At 34.4% G+C, this 21,232-nt stretch overlaps 1 protein-coding gene across 1 annotated transcript in view; it reads left to right on the forward strand.

Annotated features, from left to right (window-relative positions):
* Nucleotides 1-15,587, forward strand: part of LOC122041039 (E3 ubiquitin-protein ligase COP1-like) — a 34,716-nt gene extending 19,129 nt beyond the window's left edge. Inside the window, exons 5-13 of the mRNA XM_042600572.1 lie at nucleotides 3,563-3,720; nucleotides 3,868-3,933; nucleotides 12,357-12,435; nucleotides 12,518-12,673; nucleotides 12,772-12,870; nucleotides 13,833-13,937; nucleotides 14,017-14,196; nucleotides 14,886-14,996; nucleotides 15,144-15,587. Of these exons, the coding sequence (XP_042456506.1) occupies nucleotides 3,563-3,720; nucleotides 3,868-3,933; nucleotides 12,357-12,435; nucleotides 12,518-12,673; nucleotides 12,772-12,870; nucleotides 13,833-13,937; nucleotides 14,017-14,196; nucleotides 14,886-14,996; nucleotides 15,144-15,314 (1,125 nt within the window). The 3' untranslated portion in view covers nucleotides 15,315-15,587. The remainder of the gene's footprint in view (nucleotides 1-3,562; nucleotides 3,721-3,867; nucleotides 3,934-12,356; nucleotides 12,436-12,517; nucleotides 12,674-12,771; nucleotides 12,871-13,832; nucleotides 13,938-14,016; nucleotides 14,197-14,885; nucleotides 14,997-15,143) is intronic.
* Nucleotides 15,588-21,232: the final 5,645 nt, after the last annotated feature.

A 21,232-nucleotide genomic window follows, 5' to 3' on the forward strand; every position in this document is an offset into this window, starting at 1 on the left:
GAGCACATGAGCAGAAGATGAGAGTTGTAGAGATAAGAATGTTTAAGTGGATGTGTGGACATACGGGAATGTATAAAATAAGAAATGAGAGCATTAGAGAGAAAGTCGGAGTTGCATCTATTAAGAGAAAACTCTGAGAAACACGTTTAAGATGGTACGAGCATATATTTTGACGACCAATAAATGCTCCAGTTAGGTGATGTGAAACTATGATAAACACATATCAAATGAGGAAGACCAAAAAAGTCTTGGTAAGTAACAATAAAACAAAATAAAGTTTATTTAAGTATAGATGATGGTATAATAGGAGATAGAGCTCAATGGTGTAAAAAGATCTATATAGCGTTCTTCACCTAGTAGGATAAGACTTGGTTGTTGTTGTAATAATATTTATTAGAATTTTTTAATTTTAAATATAAAATTATTAGAATATAAATAAATTAATCAAATTTATAAAAAGATTTTAATTTTAGATATTTTTTTTATAGTTTATTGGAATAATTTAATTAAGATTTATAAAAGTCTATTCGAATTACCCCATTTAAGTGAGGAGTTGTTTGAATTAAATAAATCATAAATAAATAAAAAAAACATCGGCGATGCATTGTGACGCCTCTAGTGGCGTTGAACGCGTTGCGGGCGCTAGACATGTTGTGGGCGCAGGACGCGTCACGAGAACTTTCGATGACACTGGAAGCGTCGCAAAACGCTTTCGGCCCTGTCAGAAGTGTCTCGCCGCGCATTCGGCGCCGCTGGAGGCGTCCTCGATGTTGGAAGTGTTGTGAGAGGCCTAAAAAATTAATTGCAATAAAATAAATTATAGAAAAATTCTTACTGTGATCGTGCAGACGCTTCCGGAGGAGGTGAGAGGTAGTCGAATCGGCGGAGAGAGACAAATGAATCAATGAATGATAGGATTTAGGGCTTTAAACAAAAAAAAAAAAGGAAATCTCCTTGAACATAGTAGCGTCGCCTAACGCCGCACAAGGCCGCCTAGCGCCGCACAGGCCGCCTAGCGCCGCACAGGCCGCCTAGGCTCACCGTCAAACACTTGTTTGGTGCAGTTGGCGTCCGCTGAGCGCCTAGGCTATCGCATATCCCGAAATTTAGAGCGCTAGTTGAAATGTACTAAATAAACATGATAGGATCAGGTAGGTTAAAATTGAATTTAATTTAGATTTACTTTGATTAGTTTAAAATTAAATAAATTTATATATAGAATAATTTAATTTATATAAGGTTAGAAATTATATTATATTTATTTATTTTTATTTTTCTAACAATTTATTTTCTCCATCATAAAAAGGTTTTGTTCTCTATTTACCTCGTGTATTGATGAATGGATGGAGAAGGGGAAAAAATTAACCATCCTATAAGAGAGATTTTCTTTCTGTTTACCTCATGGATGAATGGAGAAGAGAAAAAGTCAATTATCTTTGAAGTTTTTAAGAGATTTTTTTTACTCTTGTGGACATATGAAGCATGGAAAAAATTAACTATCCTTAAAAGATGAGACTTTTTTCTACTTTTGTAGACGTATGGAGGAAAAAACTTAACATGAAGGATAGAAAAAAATTAACTGATTAAGGAGGGAAAAAAATTAACTGATTAAGGAGGGAAAGAGAGAAAGGAACAAGGAAAGGAATAAAAATAAAAAAAATAAAAAAATAATAAAAAATAAAAATAAAAGTAAAAATAACAAAGCTTGCTGTGCAGCTTCCTTTGTAGACTTGGTGAGTCGCATGAGGTCACGGTGAGACCCTCGAGGGGTCACTACGAGTTCACAACTCCGACTTCAAAATCGTGCCTATTGGTGGGTGCCTATTGGTGGGTGAAACGGTAAATTCTTCCGATGCCGACAAGCACAAGTTGCACAACATAACATCTTAACCATGGATTTATTTTAATACCCTAAAATTTTTAATTACAATTGAACGATTCACATTGGTTCTCCATTGGTTTAACTAAATGGTCTAAATCAAGTTTGATTTGGGTCAAATTCAAACCCACAGGAAACCTAAACAAAAACCACATTGGCCAACTACCTAGATCCTAAACCTTAAACCCTAAATCACCTACCTTGTGTCAAATTAACACCAAATTGAATGCAAAACCCATCAAATCAGAACCTAGATACCTTGATTTAGTCCTAAGACCCCTAATTACATCTATCTAACCCTAAGTAAACTTCAAAATATAACATAGTTTCTCAATATTATTTTGGATTCTTACATATTCTTTTTCCTGATGGCAAAATGCGATTCGCTCGTCCCTGCGCGTTCGCCATCCCGTCCCCAGGCCAACACGGAAAAGGTAAATCATGGGTGGCTACTAGCCTTGGGCAGTTCAATAGCGCATGGGGGAGGGCAGACACTTGGCCACCAGTCGAAATTTGACCTCGGATCTTATGATGACAACACCATCATGCGTTACCCAATTGGAACTACATATTCTTTTTCCTAATAATGTATAGTGGTAGGAAACCTTTTTCCATTCCCTCTAAAGAAAAAAAAATTTATATGTTGTTTGCCATATTTCCTTTGAATTAATATTTACAAACTATGAACACTATGTTCAAGAAGTTTTTTTTAATAGCTACATGAGTTGTGAGTTTGATCGATCTACAAATCTAGTGACATCTAAAACATGGTTAAAAATTTTGGTACATCAAAACATAGATTAAATTTTCATTCTATTGCTATGAGTGAAATATGTTGTTTTGCACATTAAATGGCCTGAGACCAACAAAACCCCTTGAAGAAGTGTGAGGTGTAAGTCACATGAGTCACTTTAGCACATCTATCGTTTCGCGAGGCTTCCATAATGTGCAATGTGAGCCTTTTGCGCACATGTCTTCCTATGGGATACCTAGGGCACATAAGTCATGAGCTCATCTTCCTTCCACCATTTTGCAAGTCTTCTACAATGCACTTTGTCGTTTTACTAGTCTTTTGCAACACATTGAAGGCTTCCCCAAGGTTGCACATTTTGTTCTTCTTACCTCAAAAGGTAAATCTACTTCTTCCAAAGGCTTCCATGATGGGCACACCCCCTCCATGAGACTTCCTCTTGTTCCTCCTCTTCTCCATTCTCTCTTCTCCCTTCTCCCTTTTCCCTTTTCCCTTCTTCGACACTCAGCACACTTAGACATTTTTAAGTGGAGGAGGGACTGAAACATTGACTTGGTTTGGAATTTTAAACCTTGATCTAAGATGAAGTGAGCATAAATAGCTCCACTTGTTTGAATTTTTTTTTTCTCTCTAAATAATGTTAGAACTTGTATTACATAGTAGTTCAGTAAATATTTTTCATATATGCTCTTAAGCATATCATTTTGATTGGCTCTCTAATTGGCATGTTATAATGTGGTCTGATTCAAGTAAACCTAGTATATTATCCTCAGATATATGTTTACTTTAATTCAATGTTATCTTCATTTTTGTTTAACAAATTTAGTGAAAAATCCTTTGATTATGCAATCTTGTTTCTTAATATTTTTTTTTATGAACTGAATTCTTTATGACTATTCCTTATAGTACTTTTTGCCTTTTCATTTGTATAGTTTAATGAGCTTCAAGAATGTTACTTACAAAAGAGGCGGCTCAGAGCGAACCAAATACATGGTCAAGAAGAAAAAAAAGTAAATGTTAAAGTGAGAGAAGGATACCATGCCGGACTAGATGATTTTCAATCTGTGCTAACTACATTTACAAGATACAGGTTATAGAAGCAATCTTTGCAATTCAATATTCCATGAGTTAACATTTATTGGAATATTCTTTTCATTATCTTACCTTTGTAATGTTATTTCTTTTTTTTTTTATTTATCTAATTTCTTACATACTTCTTTTGTTTATGTTGTTTTAGTCGGTTACGTGTTATTGCGGAACTTAGACATGGAGATTTATTTCATTCAGCAAATATTGTGTCAAGGTATGTATTTGGTGATCATAGATGATTTTATTTTTCTATTATTTTCAACATGATGAATTTCATTTATGGTTTTATCATCCTCCATAATAATCCATGCTTTATGGTCACATACTCATTTGTTTAGGGTTTAGAGTGATCATAGATGTATTTGGTGATCATAGATGATTTTATTTTTCTATTATTTTCTATATGATGAATTTCATTTACGGTTTTATCATTCTCCATAGTAATCCATACTTTATGTTCACATAGGGCCTTTTAGCTCATTAGCTTATTTGTCAATTATCACGTTGGATGTCCAAATAATTAGAAATTAGGTATCTTACTTTCATGGATTGAGTGAACTTTTCTTAGTTGCACACAGTTCCATCATTACCTCTATTATGCCGAATATTGACTATGTTTAGGGGCCAATAAACACAAGTCTTTACACAAAATCTAGCAAGTACAAAGCATGTGCCAAATAGTAAAAGAGCAGCAAATAAAAAGATCTGAAAAAGGTCATATAACACTTTGACCCTGATAATAGTATCTTGAAGCAACCATAATAGTAGTAATGCTTAATAACTCATCTTAAATTGATCTAGGTATAAGTGCAAAATACAAATTATTAGTATCATTGGTGGAAAAAATCCTACAAAAGAACAGGGAAGAAGAGAAGGATGGACAAGAATAGATGAAGATTGATGCAATCATGCAATGCACCACCTCTTAAGTTTATCCATCTATTCCTTGCACAATTTAAGGCTTATGCTTAACAAAAATTGAGTGAATCAATCAAAAACTCGAAGGGGTTGAATAGTAAAAAGCCAGCCTCTTGTAAAAGTTATCGAGATTAATGGTTAGATATTTACAATGCCTCATAATGACTCTCATGATCTTTAGTTAGGTATTGACGCCCCTAATCATCATGGGCTCATAATCATGCTAGCCATGTGATCTCCAGATAGGTAGCACTTGGCTATCATAGATCCATAACATCTCTAATCCATGAAGTCACATAACCATCATGTGCTGCATAATATTGCTGAATTTATGTGATTCCAGTTTAAACTTTGACAGTCTTGACTGTCACATGCTTTCACATGCTCCATCATCAATGTTTCTATAAACCTTGTTGACAAGTTCAAGATACATGAAACAACTTGCATCTTATTTTGGCTCATCTTATACAACATGAATAATAGATTTTCTTAATAAGTTCGTTATTTTAGCATAAATATTTTGCATATGACATGTTAGAACAAGTGACATCTAGTTAGAGTAATTTTTAAATTCACATTATTAAAAGATGGTTTTCAACATTGGTACCGGTGGTGGTATTGTAGTTGATGTTTCAAAGTCGTTGGGATCAGCCGAGTTGAATTGGTGGGATCAAAACCTAAGAAGAAAATAAAAAAAAAGAAAAAAATGTAAAGAACAAACAAAGTTTGTTTAATGAATGAGAAAACAAAACACATACAAAGAACCTAAGAATTAATGCAACTTATATTTCTTTATACCATTATCATAGAAGTAAAATTTTCTTTAGAACGTTAAATATTTACATTCAACTATTTTAAATTTAATAATTATCATGTTCCCATCTAATATCTAACATGCTATTTTTCTAATTGAATCTCTTTGATTGATTTTTTTTTATCCAGAACTAATCATCTATTATTTTTAGCTCTTTCTAGCAATAAGTAGCAATAAAATTATAAATATTTATATTTTACAGATAATTACATATTATATATAACTGGAGGATTAACAATGAAAAACAATTAACATAAATTTAAATAATAATTATATAAACAATAAATCTAATTCTAATCTAGTTTGCTAATGGAATCCAAATTAAAATTAAATCAGTTATAGTCTAATAATCTGATATCTTATTATGAGTTTAATAACTATGCCTAATATGTAGTATTAGTGATATATATCTTATAATTTTAAGATAATTCATGTTACATATATACATGTAATCCAATGTTAAAAATAAATATATAATATTATTAATCTATAAAAACAATTGACATGACTATAAATAACATAATAATAAATAGATTATTAAGTAATGTTACTAATGAGGTTACCTTGATAAAAAACAAATAGGTAAATAAATAACCCCCATGGGTGTGGTGCATTGGTAAAACATTTAGAGGTTTAGGATTTGAATCTCAAATGGAACAAATATCTTAGAGGACGACTTTTGAGTGTGCATAAGTTGTGTTCTAGATTTACTTGGTAGGTGAACCAAGCGGAAGGTCGTCTATCTCCAAAATTAGATACCTGGATTATATAAAAAAGATAAAGAAATAAATATTATTAATTAGATATTACACATTACATGATATAATTATTATATAAAAATGGAAAATAAATAAATATAAAATATTATAAATCTGCTGTAAAAAAATGGATGCATAAATAAATAATAATAAATTTAAAAGTAATACCACTTGTAAGTTTACCTTAGATATAAAATAAAGAGATGGCCCTTAATTATTGTTTTCCTCAAAAAGATGCCCCTTGCTTTAAAGAGTCAAAACAATGTCCCAACATATTTCTCATCCCGAAAATAACCTTATTCTAGTGTTGTTGGTAGCTAGTACAACAATTTATAGTGATTTTGACTATGTTGAAGCGATTTTCATCAAGTTTAAATAATTTTGATAGAGTTGGTAAAAAGTTTTTTTTTATATAAAAGTGCTCTATGCATAGTATTTTTGACATTAAATTAAAAAAATAATTTACTTTAACACGTAATGGCTACAACGTAGTTGCTATAACAACGTTGGAATAAAAGTATTTTCTGGATGAGAAATATAGTGGGTCGTTGCTTTGACTTTTTTTTTAAAAAAGGGTCGACCTTTTGACAAAAATGATAATTAGGGCCACCCTATTGATTTTTGCCCATTAATAATCATATGTTATGAACAAATACAAGTATAGTTTAAAGTGTCATGCCATGCCAGTTCGTACGGACAAAATTTTCTCCTCTGTCTATCAATTAGCATGATATTGAATTCATCACAAGAGCCAATGGAAATTTGAAAGAGAACGGAGAGGGGAAGGAAGGAGGATTATGGGGTGGCAGGTGGTGGTGACAGGCTGCCTAAGGGTGGGAAGTGGATGATGTTGTAGGAGAGGTGACGGGTGGTGGGTGGGTGCTGCAGGAGGGGTACAGCAGTGACATCTTTTAAAAATACTACTACCTTAATTTAAAACAATTGAACTACATTATTCTGTGTATAAATTTAGTTCAGTTTTAAACTGAACAAAATAAAATAAATTCAGACTGAGTCCGGTTTCAACTTACTAGATCCTAATCTCCAATCTATTTGATAAGCTCTACCTTTTGCTACTAGTGTTTATTTCTTGCTTTTAAATAACTAGATGCAAATCGTTAATATGTGGGAGAACCTACCCAATCCACATCCGAGTATCACAATCTGAAGATGACCTTAATCATGAAATAAAATATTTTTACCTGGAGCACTTTTGAGGTATCCTAGTTGCTTCCTAAGGGTCATGACATAGGTTCTTTAAAAATTTACCAATCACACTAACAACAAACAAAATATCAACTCTAGTGATTGTGAGATAGGTAAAAGTTTTTCTACTAGTTTGTCTGTATTTTCCTAGATAAGTTTTTGGCTTCCTTTTTTTTTGATGAGAGTATCTACTGATTTAGCTATTAATATACCAGCCTCCTTGAGTATATCTACTATATATATGCATTGCAAAATGTAGATATCTTCTTTTGAATGAGCATTTTCTATCCCTAGGAAGTGCTTGAGGTCAATCAAGTGATTAGTTTGAAAATATTTATGAAGATAATCTTTTGGTCATCTAATTCTATCACTGTCTCACCGGTATTGATAATATTGTTTGTAGGAAACACTTTCATGATTGAGAGATGAGGTAGAATAACTAAGTGGTTTGCTTGCACTTATTTAATGCTATATTGAAGGGAAATTGAGTTAAACTTTATGAAATAAGCTCTCGAAGATTTTTTTTAGTTTATGTAAGGTTTCATCAGTTTACACACAAGGCGAGTCTCTTCTGAGCAACAAGCATAGAAGGTTGCTCCATATAACCTTTTCCTGAGAGAGAGCACCATGAAAGAAGAAATTCTTAATGTCAAGTTGATAAAGTAACTAGTGCAAAATAACAACTAGGGAGAGGTACAAATGAACTAATCTTAGTCACTAGAGAAACATCTACATATTCAACTTTATAAATGTGCATGTTTCATCAAATGAGCTTTTAAACAATCAAAAGAGCTATTGGGAGAACACTTGACTGTTAAAACCCATTTACACCTCAGATAGACTTCCAAGGGGTGAGAGCTACAAGTTCCTAAGGGCTATTAATAGAGTCAAGCACCTCTATTTCATCATTCATAGCCTACTCCTAATTAGGAGGATCTGAGAGAACCTTTAAGACATTTGTAGGAACAAATTGTGAGGATAAAGAAGATAGAAAGGGATTTGGGTGACAGTGAAACATATGACAAAAAAGAGCGAAAAATGATGGAAACACTAAATCAAAGTTGGGATAAGAGATAACAGTAGATGACTGAAGAGCGACAAAGTTTGAAGGAGGTGCAAGTATCTATATGACATCATCTCCTACCCTTCACTTATAGGGAGGCATGTCAGATAATGGGACCTTAACAATAAAAGGTGTAGGTATGAGAAGGTCTACAATTGCTAAGTGAAAGCATGGCAATGAACTTGGAGAATTTTTTTGCATGAACCTGATAGAGTGGTGTGAAGGGAAAGAATTGAATAGACTCAAAGGTCACATTAGCGGACGAGGTCTGATGTGATTAAGGACAATAACACAACATCCCTTTTAGAGGCGAGAGCATTCAAGAAAAATGAGATAACTTATCTTCTAGAAGATGCTCAATGAACAAAATAAGTGTAGCCAAACACGCTCGTGAGATAAGGTATATAACCTCTTGACTGGTGAAGGGAATTTGGCCACAGAGATAACAAACAGTAAGAAAAGCATCAACTTGAAAAAGGAAAATGCATGTCTTAAAAGAGTGCTTGGGCATTCTTGACTAGGTTTTGATATTTCTTTCAATTACACCGTTCTTCCTAGGGGTACATAAACATGGAAGTTGATGAAGAATACCTTTAATCAAAAGTATTCCTTAGGATTATCACTACTTAAAGACTTGATAGATGTTTGAAACTAGTCATTGAATTCAACATAAAAGAGGAGAATATAGAAAATATTTTAGGTCATTCCTTCATTGTGAAACACAATGTCATTCAAGAATATCAATGACCTTTTTTCTGGAGTGAGCGTAATCACCTTTTGCTATAATAATTATCAATGACACAATGCCATTCAGGAATAAATCATGGATGAAAGTGTAGAAATGGTATAGTTAGGACCATAAATAAACCAAAGTAAAAGGGTACAAAGCACATTTATGAACACTTCTAATGAAACTTTTATATTTGCCTAACTAATAAGATTTATGGTCTAGAGATTTAAGACTAGAAGACTAGAACTATTAATTTTAAATGCTTAAGAGCTGGATGACCAAGATGTAGGATAGTAAAGCGCACCAGAGGGAGGGTGAATAACGCTCACACTTTTCTCTTTTGTTTTGTTCTTGAGTTAGTACGCGGCGAATAATAATAAAATAAATAACTTAAAAGAGAAGGGCAAATCCGATTTTTTACTTGGTTCACACCTCCCAGGGTGCTACGCCCAAGGCTATGCATGGATCATGCCATCCATTATTCTTTTCTTGAATTCGAAAACCTTCCGGTGGTGGAGAAAATTTAGATCAAATACAACATACACAAAGTAATAAACTAAATAAGCATATAAGCAAATAGGCAAGTTTATTGAATGTGGATTGCTTATGGAGATCTTGAATGCTGATGCACCTTGTCTTGGAGCCTCTTGGATTGCACGAATAGAATCTTTGAGCACTTAGAGCAGAGAGGATATCATGGCTTTGAATCCGAATGAGTTGTGGATCCTTGAGCCTTTGCCTCCCTTTTAGAGCTTGATTCTACCGCTTTCGATTACTGAAAGCTTATCTAGATGACCGAAACTTGGTCAACTTTATTTGAAGATTGAATCTCGCAAACTCAACATTATCAAGGTTTTACGGTCGACCAGATAGTTTCTGGTTGCTCGGATCAAGGTCCGATTGCCTAGACTATTCCGGTCAATCATAATAGTGTATGGTTGCCCGAACTAAAGGTCCAGTCTTCATTCGTCCTCCAGTCTTCCTATTCTTCATCTATCTATGTTCCGATCGCTCGGACTAAAGGTCCGGTTTCCAGTCGTCCTTTGGTCTTCCAAGTCTTCATCTATCTAAGCTTTTTGCAAGACAATAAGCATACAAACAAGATGAAGACGCCCTCCGGTCTTCCTAGTCTTCATCTATCTATATTTTGGTCGTTCGGACTAAAGGTCCGGTCTCTGGTCTTCCTTTGGTCTTCCGAGTCTTCATCTATCTAAGTTTTTTGGCAAGACAATAAGCATACATATAAATAAGCCTAGTTCTTAGTCTTCCTGACATACTAGGCCTACTTAGAGTTCACTCTTCGAAGACTTTCCACATTATCTAGGGTTTACTTCCCTAGGATTTTTCCCTTTGCCAAGCATCTGTTCACACTTGACTTGCTTCGACTTTTCCCTTATTAGAATAGTATGCACAACCTTATTAGAATAGAATGCGTCCTTGTGAATCATCTCATGAACACTGGAATTGGAGAATCTCACCCACCTCCTTTCTTGTTACTCACGAATTCAAGAAGAAGAAGAAGAAGGGGGAAAACAAAAAGACTCACACACCTTCTCATCTTGCTAGAAATGACTACTTAAGGTGGCAATGAATAGACAACCCAACTCTTCACCTTATCCTTCTTAAAGACCCTCTTTAAGAGATGGTTATCAAGGTGCCATAAAGAAACCACTAACTCTTCATCTTCTCCACCATCTGAGATGAGATGACTATTAGTGTTTCTCTTGTTAAACTCTTAGTTGGGTTGGGCTTTAAGGTTTGAACTCATTTCGAGCTTAAGATTCAAACCCATATTATTTTAGTCAAATTAAAATAAATCAATCTCCAAGTCAACATGTTTTTTGTGTGTGACCCGGTTATCGTAATGTTGGCAATGTTTCTAAAATAACATTTTAGATAAAAAAATAATGAGTGGTATCTAGCAATGCATCATTGCTACCAAGTGATGAGAATGTCAAGATCCGACCTAATCTTTCTGAGTCTATTATCTTGTATAACTTGGTTCTTCTATCTTTGATATCTAGATTGATCCATGAGACATAGATCGTATCATCCTTTTATCAATGTTTATGTTTCTTAATCTTCAAGTAGACTCATTTAACTAAATGAGCTCAATATCTCATATTGACTTATTTGAGCATGACCATGCATTTTAGTAGTCCTACTTAATTAAGGGGCCCACAATCACTTATGTAATAGATCTCATCTATATCACTCACATCTTTCTGCATAACTTATTGCATATCCAGCGATCGACTTTATAGTCCACCTTATTACAGGTGACTTTTGTCGATACCAAAGTACACAATATAGGGAACCGTAGTGACTTCACGTATAAAGACTATTCATATCAATATTCACTATGAGAATGACATTCATATAAGGATCCAAGAAACATTCTCATGATGGGTCAATTTAGTACATATTTTCTAATCTATACCCATATGCCAATTTGATATCTTATATCTATGATTTGTGAGATTAAGCCATCAATTGACCTACATGCTAATCTCAACGCATTAATATTGCCCTTGTATATTAATTACTTGATTAGGAATAGTTAAGAGTAATGTTCTATATATATCTATAGTCTTCTACTAGCAATTTGACCAATTGATATGCTATAGGTCATAACTTACTACCCTAGGACATTATTATACTTCTTCATCCGACATAGATTTGAACTAAATATAATAACCATAAACTTCGCCTTTTATTAATGAAATGTGATACAAAAGTTTCCTTGTCAATCATCTTATAATTGACTCTAAGGTCTAATACTAACATCTTATAATTGACTCTAAGGTCTAATACTAACAATATGAATTGTGGTTGAGGCTCGCAACATATGCATATATACATGTTGATAAAGGAGGAATAGAAGAGCCATCTAGAATCTGAGAACTTTGACTCTAACTCAGGTTGAACCATGTGGAGAAACATGATAGCGAACAGTCTATAGAGCACCTAAGAGATACTTAAACAACAGTTATACAAATGCTGAACGTGATATAGAGCAGCATAGTTGGGCTTTTCGATTCTGCTAAATACGGAAGTCTTTACACCCTTATTCTCTTGCTCTATAAAAATTAAAATTGCTTTGTTCAGTTCTGAATCTCTGATCCTGTGGTTGGTCTCTCTCATACAGCATAGAGTTTGATCGTGATGATGAATTTTTTGCTACTGCTGGTGTTTCGAAGCGCATTAAAGTGTTTGAATTCTCAACAGTAAGTGTTTTTTCTTATCTTTTATGGACAGTGTCTTGTGTATTCAATTTTTTAACTAATTATAAATCTTTAATATGATCAGGTTGTTAATGAACCATCAGATGTGAATTGCCCTGTTGTAGAATTGGCAACACGATCTAAACTTAGTTGCCTAAGTTGGAACAAGTACTCAAAAAACATCATTGCAAGTAGTGATTATGAAGGGAATGTAACTGTATGGGATGTAAATACTCGCCAGGTGTCCATTTTTCTGTATGATAGAAATTATTTTAATTCATGTAATGGAGCAGGAAATGATTGGGACTTCTTTCTTTCTTTCTTTTTTTTTTTTTTCAGAGTGTGATGGAATATGAAGAACATGAAAAACGGGCATGGAGTGTTGATTTTTCTAGGATGGAACCAACAATGCTAGTTTCTGGTAGTGATGATTGTAAGGTAAACATCTAATCCTTATTTTGTCTGTGATCAAACTACCTGAATCAACTATCATAGGCAGTTCCAAACTAACTAAACTTTGATTGTGCATCCTCAAGTAAACTTTGATAGACTGCTGCCAGGATTGATTAAACTATACCAATTATTAAAATCTGCAAAAATTTAACCTAAAATAGAAGTTAATAAAAATTGCATATGAGAAAGTGCATGTTGTATACAATAAATTAGTTGTTCTTTTTCTGTATGTATCTTCAAATTTTCATGTTTCGTCACGGACTGGCCAATTTTTTTTAGCTACAAGGGTGGTCTAGAGTAACTTTGTACATCTTGAATTTTGATCCAGAATGGTCTGATTGGATGCAATCAAACGGGTGCATGCTATAAATTACTCTAATATTATTTAGAGGTAATTAAATTGAAAATTTTGGACTTGAGATGGAGGTTGGAGTTTCTTCCTGCATGCAGGTGTCTAGATTATTTCTGTTTTTCAAGATTACTTTTCATTAGTTGCTTAAATTTTGTCTTAAAACTTCTTGCCTATGGAATTATAATGTTCCAGTTGAACTATAAAACCATACATGATATGCTACATAATGTACATCATCACCATAGAAAGTAATGCATGTTACCATATTTCAACAAGATGGGTGGAAACTGTAAGGAAACAATCAGGTTTACATACTATACTTGTAAAATTTATGATCATTATTTTTCTATTGTTGGGATGGTTGGATGTTGTCAACATGCCATTTTTCATATTAATCTGCACACGTGTATTATTTATTTCATGACTGAGAACGGGTTTTTATGCATTTCTATGGACATATGCAGAAAAACATGTAAGATTGCTATGGTTGGCTAATTGAATCAGCTGATAATTACAGCAGGTTCGCTAATATGCAATTCCTGATGTTTCTATTCTAAAGGTGTTCATATACCTTTTTTTTCATTGTGACAAGTAGGTGAAGGTGTGGTGCACAAAGCAAGAAGCCAGTGTTATCAACATTGACATGAAAGCAAATATTTGTTGTGTTAAATACAATCCAGGGTCAAGTTTTCATGTTGCGGTATGTTTTGATTGATTTCCTTTTTTTACCTTCTCAGTTTGTTGTTTACTTTTTACACTCTTCCCATGTCCTTTTCCAGATTGGTTCTGCTGACCATCACATTCACTATTTTGATCTGAGAAATACTAGTACTCCACTACGTGTTTTCAAGGGGCACTGGAAAGCAGTATCTTATGTAAAATTCTTGTCCACCAATGAACTTGCATCTGCATCAACAGACAGTACATTGCGACTTTGGGATGTAAAAGACACATGCCCAGTATGTTTTACTGGCACTGGTCCTTGTTGATAACTTCAATAAGTTCCCAACTAGTTTTGAACTTGTTACTGTGTTATTCAGTATTCTATTTACAGTTTTTCTTATCAACAAGGATTTCATTGATTGGGGGAGTAACATTTTGTTTTGAAAGACAGACACTTCCATTTTTTTATGCAATAATCCAAAAGTTTCATATGTTAGTTTCTAGATAATTTTGTGGTAATATGAGTTTTGCTATCATAAACTCAATAATAAAAATCCACTCTGAAAATGTTAAGATCATTAGCTTCAGCCTGAATAGATGAGTTACTCAAATAAAACCTCCTATACTTTTTTAATGCATGTTTCGTGCTTGTGCAATAATAACTTTATTAGCTTAGGGCCACATGCTGCTTGCAAAATGCTGGTCTTGGATCCATGCCAAGGAAGATTGAATTGCCACTCAATGACTATTATCCAAATTCTGTATCTAGATCATCTGAACTTCCTCCAGATTTGTTGACATTGCTGTTTCAGTTATGTTTTATTTATTGTACTGTGATCCATCAGAGCAGTTATTGTGATGATTATATATGGCCATGCATTCTTTTATTTAAAACTGTTAATTTAATCCTACCTCTAATGATTTCCAGATTGAAAATGACTAACTACTTACTGAATTTTTGTACTGTTCTGGATGATTCATTCAGGTGCGGACTTTCAGAGGGCACACGAATGAGAAAAATTTTGTGGGTTTAACAGTCAACAATGAGTACATTGCTTGTGGTAGTGAGACAAATGAAGTATTTGTGTACCATAAGGTGAGTCAAATTCACTATGCTGGCCTAATTCTCCAAGCGGTAGTATCCATGCTAGTTTGGTCTGCCTACAGAAGGATATTTTCCTCTGGTTCTTATGCCCGTTTCTAGCTGTTCTAAAAATGCTGCAATAACAATCATGAATCGCAGGCAATCTCGAAACCAGCTGCATGGCATAAATTTGGATCTTCAGAACTTGATGATGCAGAAGATGACGTTGGTTCATATTTTATTAGTGCTGTTTGTTGGAAGAGTGACAGTCCGACAATGTTGACAGCCAATAGCCAGGGAACAATCAAAGTTCTTGTACTTGCAGCATAGACGTATAGAATAGTGGTACAAAGCCACTCTATAGTCAACCCTTTGCAGTCAAGTGCTGTGGGTAGATTTAATTTAGTTTCTCATTTTATTTTGAGTTGCTCTTCCTATTATTTTCTTGAATCATCGGACTGGCCAAACAAGCCATTGGCGATTACCGTGACTTTGTCATTTCTCTGTGTACAATGTTGTTTGTCAGTATGGGGTAAATTTGCTGGTTGATTTTGTTATACTTCTCTTTTAATTAATGTTTAAAGAGCCATGTGGTTGTGATTATTGCTTTTATAAGTATTTCCTGATTTATCTTGATGGTCGATGAAAAATTTCGGTGGATCGGATTGATCATCTTTAGGATTAATTGATTTGAAAAATTGAATATTTAGATTATTAAAATTTTAAAAAAGCTATGTGATGATAGCTTTCTACCCTTTCATAGGAGTTGATGATTTGAAACAAGAAGTTCAGTATGTATTGTTTGGAGTACTTGTGATTTTCTCTCTTGGTGTTCTGGAACTTTTTTTAGCATCCATTCTCGTGCAATGTTCACACACCTCAAAAAACGTGGTACCGCTCGCTTGTATACAATGTTTGATCGAGATGTGCAGTCTCGTTGATCGTTTCAGAAAGGGCAAATCAGAAGAGCCTTTCTGATTTTTTTTTTTAATTTAATCTTTTGATTAAAGTTTTGCGTCACTGAGTTTCCGTTTTCTGCCATTCACAACTTGTGGAATCAGTGGGGATGATTAATGGAGAAGGAAAGAGAAAATGGACTTTGACTATTAGTACTTTTTTTCCTCTTTTTTCTGCATATGATGATTCTTCTTTTTCTCGATTGTCCAGTCTAGCTTTTTTTCTTTTTTCATTTTTCTTTTTTGAAATTGAAGCCTTCAGAGTTGCAATGGCTGTTTCAGAAACAACGGTGCATCTGGCGATTCCTGAAAGAAACTGGCGTTTCGAACATAATATGTATTCGTGGTTTCAAAATGCAACTTACGTCTGCTTTACCCAGCAAATTGATGAACATAAGCACATTAGAAATGTCAATTGTTAACTACTGCAGCTGAGGAACTTCTGTACCGAAATGTTTTTGTTTCCTAGCAAACTTTGTTGTTGCGATCGTTTCGAAAAAATTGCTATACAAATCTGAAAGCATATAACAGATATATACTACAGGCCGACTTTTCTAAAAGTAGAAGCGTAAAAATTGAATGCTAAAATGAAGTTATAAAATAAATTCAAGTTTCGAATTTATTTAATCTCCTTTTTTTTGGTGAACTAAAATAAATATAATTAAATGCTAAATTGTAAATTTTAAAACGGGAAGAAAAAATATCATATGTTTTAGGATAGATTTTTTAAACATGATTTCCAATATGGTTATGTACGGTGATAGTTAGCGTATAAATTTAGGAAAAATTAAGAGGGTGTTACATTTTATTGGATTTATTAAAGGAGTGTCTCTTTTTTATTTTTTAATCAAAAGGGTGTCCCATCCATCAACCCTATGTAAAATGATACAGTAGCATTCTAGTATACTATTTGATATTATTATCTCTTTCCACTCGGTCTCATCAACCAGTTCTATGAGCAAGACAAGTTTTTATTATAATAGTTACGATTTTGAATATGAATATTATTGAACTAGATAAGTTCAAGTTATAATAACTACGGTTGGTAACTACTATAATATGAATGTTGTTGAACATAATAAGTCTGAATTGTAATAGTTACAGTTACGTAATTGTTACAACGTAAATACTATTTCGTAACTGTTACAATATGAATGTTATGTGAACAAGTCAAATTTACATTGTAGCAGTTACGAAATCGTAGCTGTGACAACGTAAATATTTTGAACATGTTAAGTATGCATTGTAATAACTATAAAATTGTAATTGGTACAAATGTTATAACAATTATGATTTCGTAGTTATAGTTATTACAATATGGATTTATCCTGTTCATATAATTGGTCGATTAATTTAAAATTTAATGTGTAATAGAAAAATTAAATATTGAATAGTGTAACAAAGGTAACTGTATAATTTCATAGAGGACTGGTGGATGGAGTGTCCCCTTCGATGATTTCAATAAAAAGGAGAGTCCTTTAATTAGTGTCATATACATGTTATAGAGTATTTAGAACTTAGGAAATCCATAGGGTATGTTTTGGTGGATATCAGAAATCCATAGGGTATGTTTTGGTGGATATCAGAATGAGGGTTTTTTTTCTTCCTTTTTCATCGTTTCTTCGTTAATACTGAAAGCGGAATTGGGATTTTTAAATTATCGAGTTTTGATTATATTGTTACTTCATACTATATAGGGTTGTAGGTCTACCTTGCATCCATTAAATTGTCCGTGTTGATAGAGTAGATCTGTTTTTTTAGTAATCCCTCCCCAAGCGTTAGTTTTTGAGAATCGATTCTTGACCATTACGTCAGAGATATTATACGTCCACTGTCTACACTATGCTCTGGGGTAAATTGTCTGTGTTTATACTATTATACAAGGGAGAGAGATTGCCTAGATAAAATTAAATTGTGCATGAGGATTTGTTGTTTTAGCTTCAAATGCTAAGAATAATCAATGGAAAACAATACAACTAATAGAAATGTGAACACACTAAAGTAGAACCGCGAAGAAGTAATAGCAAACATAAAGTAATGCAATTAATGGAACTGTAACCTTGCTAAATTACGATCGCAAATGAATTCATGAAAACGTAAAGCAAGACATGCTAATCTAATCTAACTTACCTGCATTCATTGTACAAACAAATAACAAACATTAATAGTTTAAAACATTACTAATATTTAAACACAAATTAAATAGGAATTAAACAAATTAAAATGCATCACTAAAGTAAACATACTGCAGAGGAATTAAATCAAATACATTCCACGTGGAGCAAAACGAAACTACGCGCTAGAGAACTATCGGATTGCGGATGAAAGATCTCGTGGAGGGGGGCAACGGAGGAGATTTGGAATCCCAGATCTCTCCAATGAGGAAGGTGGCTACCGTGAGAGGGCCGAAGCTTAGAGATCTCAAAGACCGTGGAATCCCCTCCCTTGAGGTGCCGGTGATGATGGAGATGGCTGGAGGAATCCCTCCGGTTGCGATGTGGATGATGATATTGACGATAGAATTCTAACATATTATTAATGATAGCATATGATATATATAAATATCATTATAAGTGAAAAATAAAAAAAAATATAAATTAGGAAAACGATAAGTATTTTCTAATAATAATTATTCTCTAATAACAAGAAAACAAATAACTATTTTCTAATAACAATTATTTTCTAATAACTAGGAAACAAATAACTATTTACTTATAATAATTATTTCCTAATACGCCCTTTCAAGATGGTGTCTTAGAAATGATACCAATCTTGTTGCAAATAGCAAACAACCGAGATCAAGAAAGTGATTTTGTAAGTGCATCAGGCAACTGATCCTTAGCAGGAATATGAATAACTCGTAGTTCGGAGGCCTGCACCAGATCACAAACAAAGTGATAGTCAATAGCCAGATATTTCATCCGAGAGTGAAAAATAGGATTAACTGAAAGATATGTGGTACCCAAATTATCAGTAAAAAGCGCAACAAGCATGGTAACCGAAAGAAACAGACCTGTCAAAAGTGACTTAATCCATTGGATCTCAGTTGCTGTAGAGGCAATGCCATGATATTCAGTCTCAGTCGAAGAGCGTGCAACCATGCACTGTTTGGTAGATTTCCAGGAAATCGGATTAGCACGTAGAAAAATAATAAATGCGCCCATAGAACACCGATCATCTGGATCTCTTGCCCAGTTTGCATTGGAGAAACCATGAAGAGTAAAAGGTGTATCCACAAGAAGACGAATGCCAAGATCCCTAGTGCCATTGAGATACCGAAGTAGACGCTTCACATCACCCCAATGCGTCTTTGAAGGAGCATGCATAAACTGTGAAAGCTTGTTGACCGCAAAGAAAATATCATGACAAGTCATACGGAGATGTTGTAAGCCTTCAACCACTTGTCGGAACTTAATCATATCAAAAGATGAAGACCCATCATGTAAAGTAAGATGAGAGCTAGCAGCAATAGGAGTGGAGACTGGCTTGGAATCAAGCATGTTGTGTTTGGAGAGAAGATAAGTGACATACTTTTGCTGCGCTAAGAGAAGACCATTTGAGGTTGGGCGAACTTCAATACCGCAGAAGAGGGAAAGAGCTCCAAGATCCTTAATCGTAAATTTTGCATGAAGTTTACATACTATGATGTCAACAGAAGAAGCATCACTCTCTGTAATGATTAGATCATCAACATATACAAGGAAATAGATAACAATATCATCCCGAGAATAAACAAATAAGGAGGTGTCAACTCGGGATGCGATAAAGCCAAGAGAGACTAAGAAAGCGCGAAGCTCCAAATACCAGGCGCGCGGAGCCTGCTTCAGGCCATAAAGCACCTTATGCAAATGACACACATGATCCGGAAACTCAGCATTGTGCATACCCGAAGGTTGTGCCATATAAACCTCCTCTGCAAGATGACCATTAAGAAATGCATTGTTTACATCAAGTTGGCGAAGACACCACCTCCGATTCACAACCAAACTAAGAACAATGCGCATGTTATAGGATTAATAACAGGGCTGAGTGTATCATGAAAGTCGACACCAGGGCATTGATGAAAACCCTTGGCAACAAGGCGAGCCTTATACCGACCAATTAAGCTATCAGAATTACGCATAATGCAAAACACCCACTTATTACCCACAAGATTTTGGTCTGGCGAAGGTAGGACAAGAGTCCAAGTCTGATTACGGAGAAGAGCATCATACTCTTCATCCATGACTTGTACCTAATTCAGATCTTTGAGCGCCTGCGTGACAGAGGAGGGTTCACAAGGTTGTGGAAGACTAGTATGAAAAAGATACTTTGGATTGAGTTTGTAGATGACATTTTTGGAGCGAGTTTGCATGGGATGTTGGTTTAGAGAAGCGAGAGATAGAGAAAGAGTAGGTGGGCTAGAGGGTCGGTTGCCACCAGGCAGCGTGGACAACCCAACAACAAGAGGTGATGATGGCGGCGATGATGACAGCGGTGAAGAAGTCGCTTGCGGGCGGCTACGATTAGTGGCAGGTTGCGACATCAGTGCTAGAGGGTCCACGAGAGAATTGGTGCAGCAGAGAGCTCAGGTTAGTGTCTATTACTGTGGAATACAAGGAGGAGGTGATGGCAAATAGAAAAACATGCTCCACAAACTTAACATGATGAGATACAAAGACTCTTTTGAGAGCTACATCATAGCATAGAAGACACACTGGGTGAGAGAATAGCCAAGGAAAACATAAGATGTTGACTTGGGATTAAGCTTGTGGTGAGACTAGGGGCGCAACCACGGAAAGCATAGACACTCGAAAACTCGAAGCTTAGAAAGATCAGGAATGGTAGTGAACAATTTTTCAAAAGAGGACATATGGGAGACACCGACCTTAGGCATGCGGTTAATCAAATAGGCTGTCGTAGCAAAGACATAAGGTCAGAAAGTGAGTGGAATAGATGTTTTGTGCAACAAAGTGAGACCAGTTTCGACTATATGGCGATGACGACGTTCAGAGTATTCATTGTGTTCAGGAGTGTGTAGAGGAGTGGTAAGATGACTAATATCATGAGTAGTAAGAAAGGAGCGAAGGGCTAAGAATTCATCTCTATTATCAGTGAATAGTATTTTTATAGTCATCGAGAACCGATTTTCAACAAGAATTTTGAATGCAATAAAGGTAGAGTATACATCTGATTTATTGCGTAAAGGATAAAGCGATATATACTTTGTAAAATGATCAACAAAGATAACATAATATTTGAGTCCATCAAATGATGATATAAGAGATGTCTAAACATCAGAAAAGATAATAT

Source organism: Zingiber officinale, chromosome 2A (assembly GCF_018446385.1).
Source record: "Zingiber officinale cultivar Zhangliang chromosome 2A, Zo_v1.1, whole genome shotgun sequence".
In the NCBI taxonomy this organism is placed as follows: domain Eukaryota; kingdom Viridiplantae; phylum Streptophyta; class Magnoliopsida; order Zingiberales; family Zingiberaceae; genus Zingiber; species Zingiber officinale.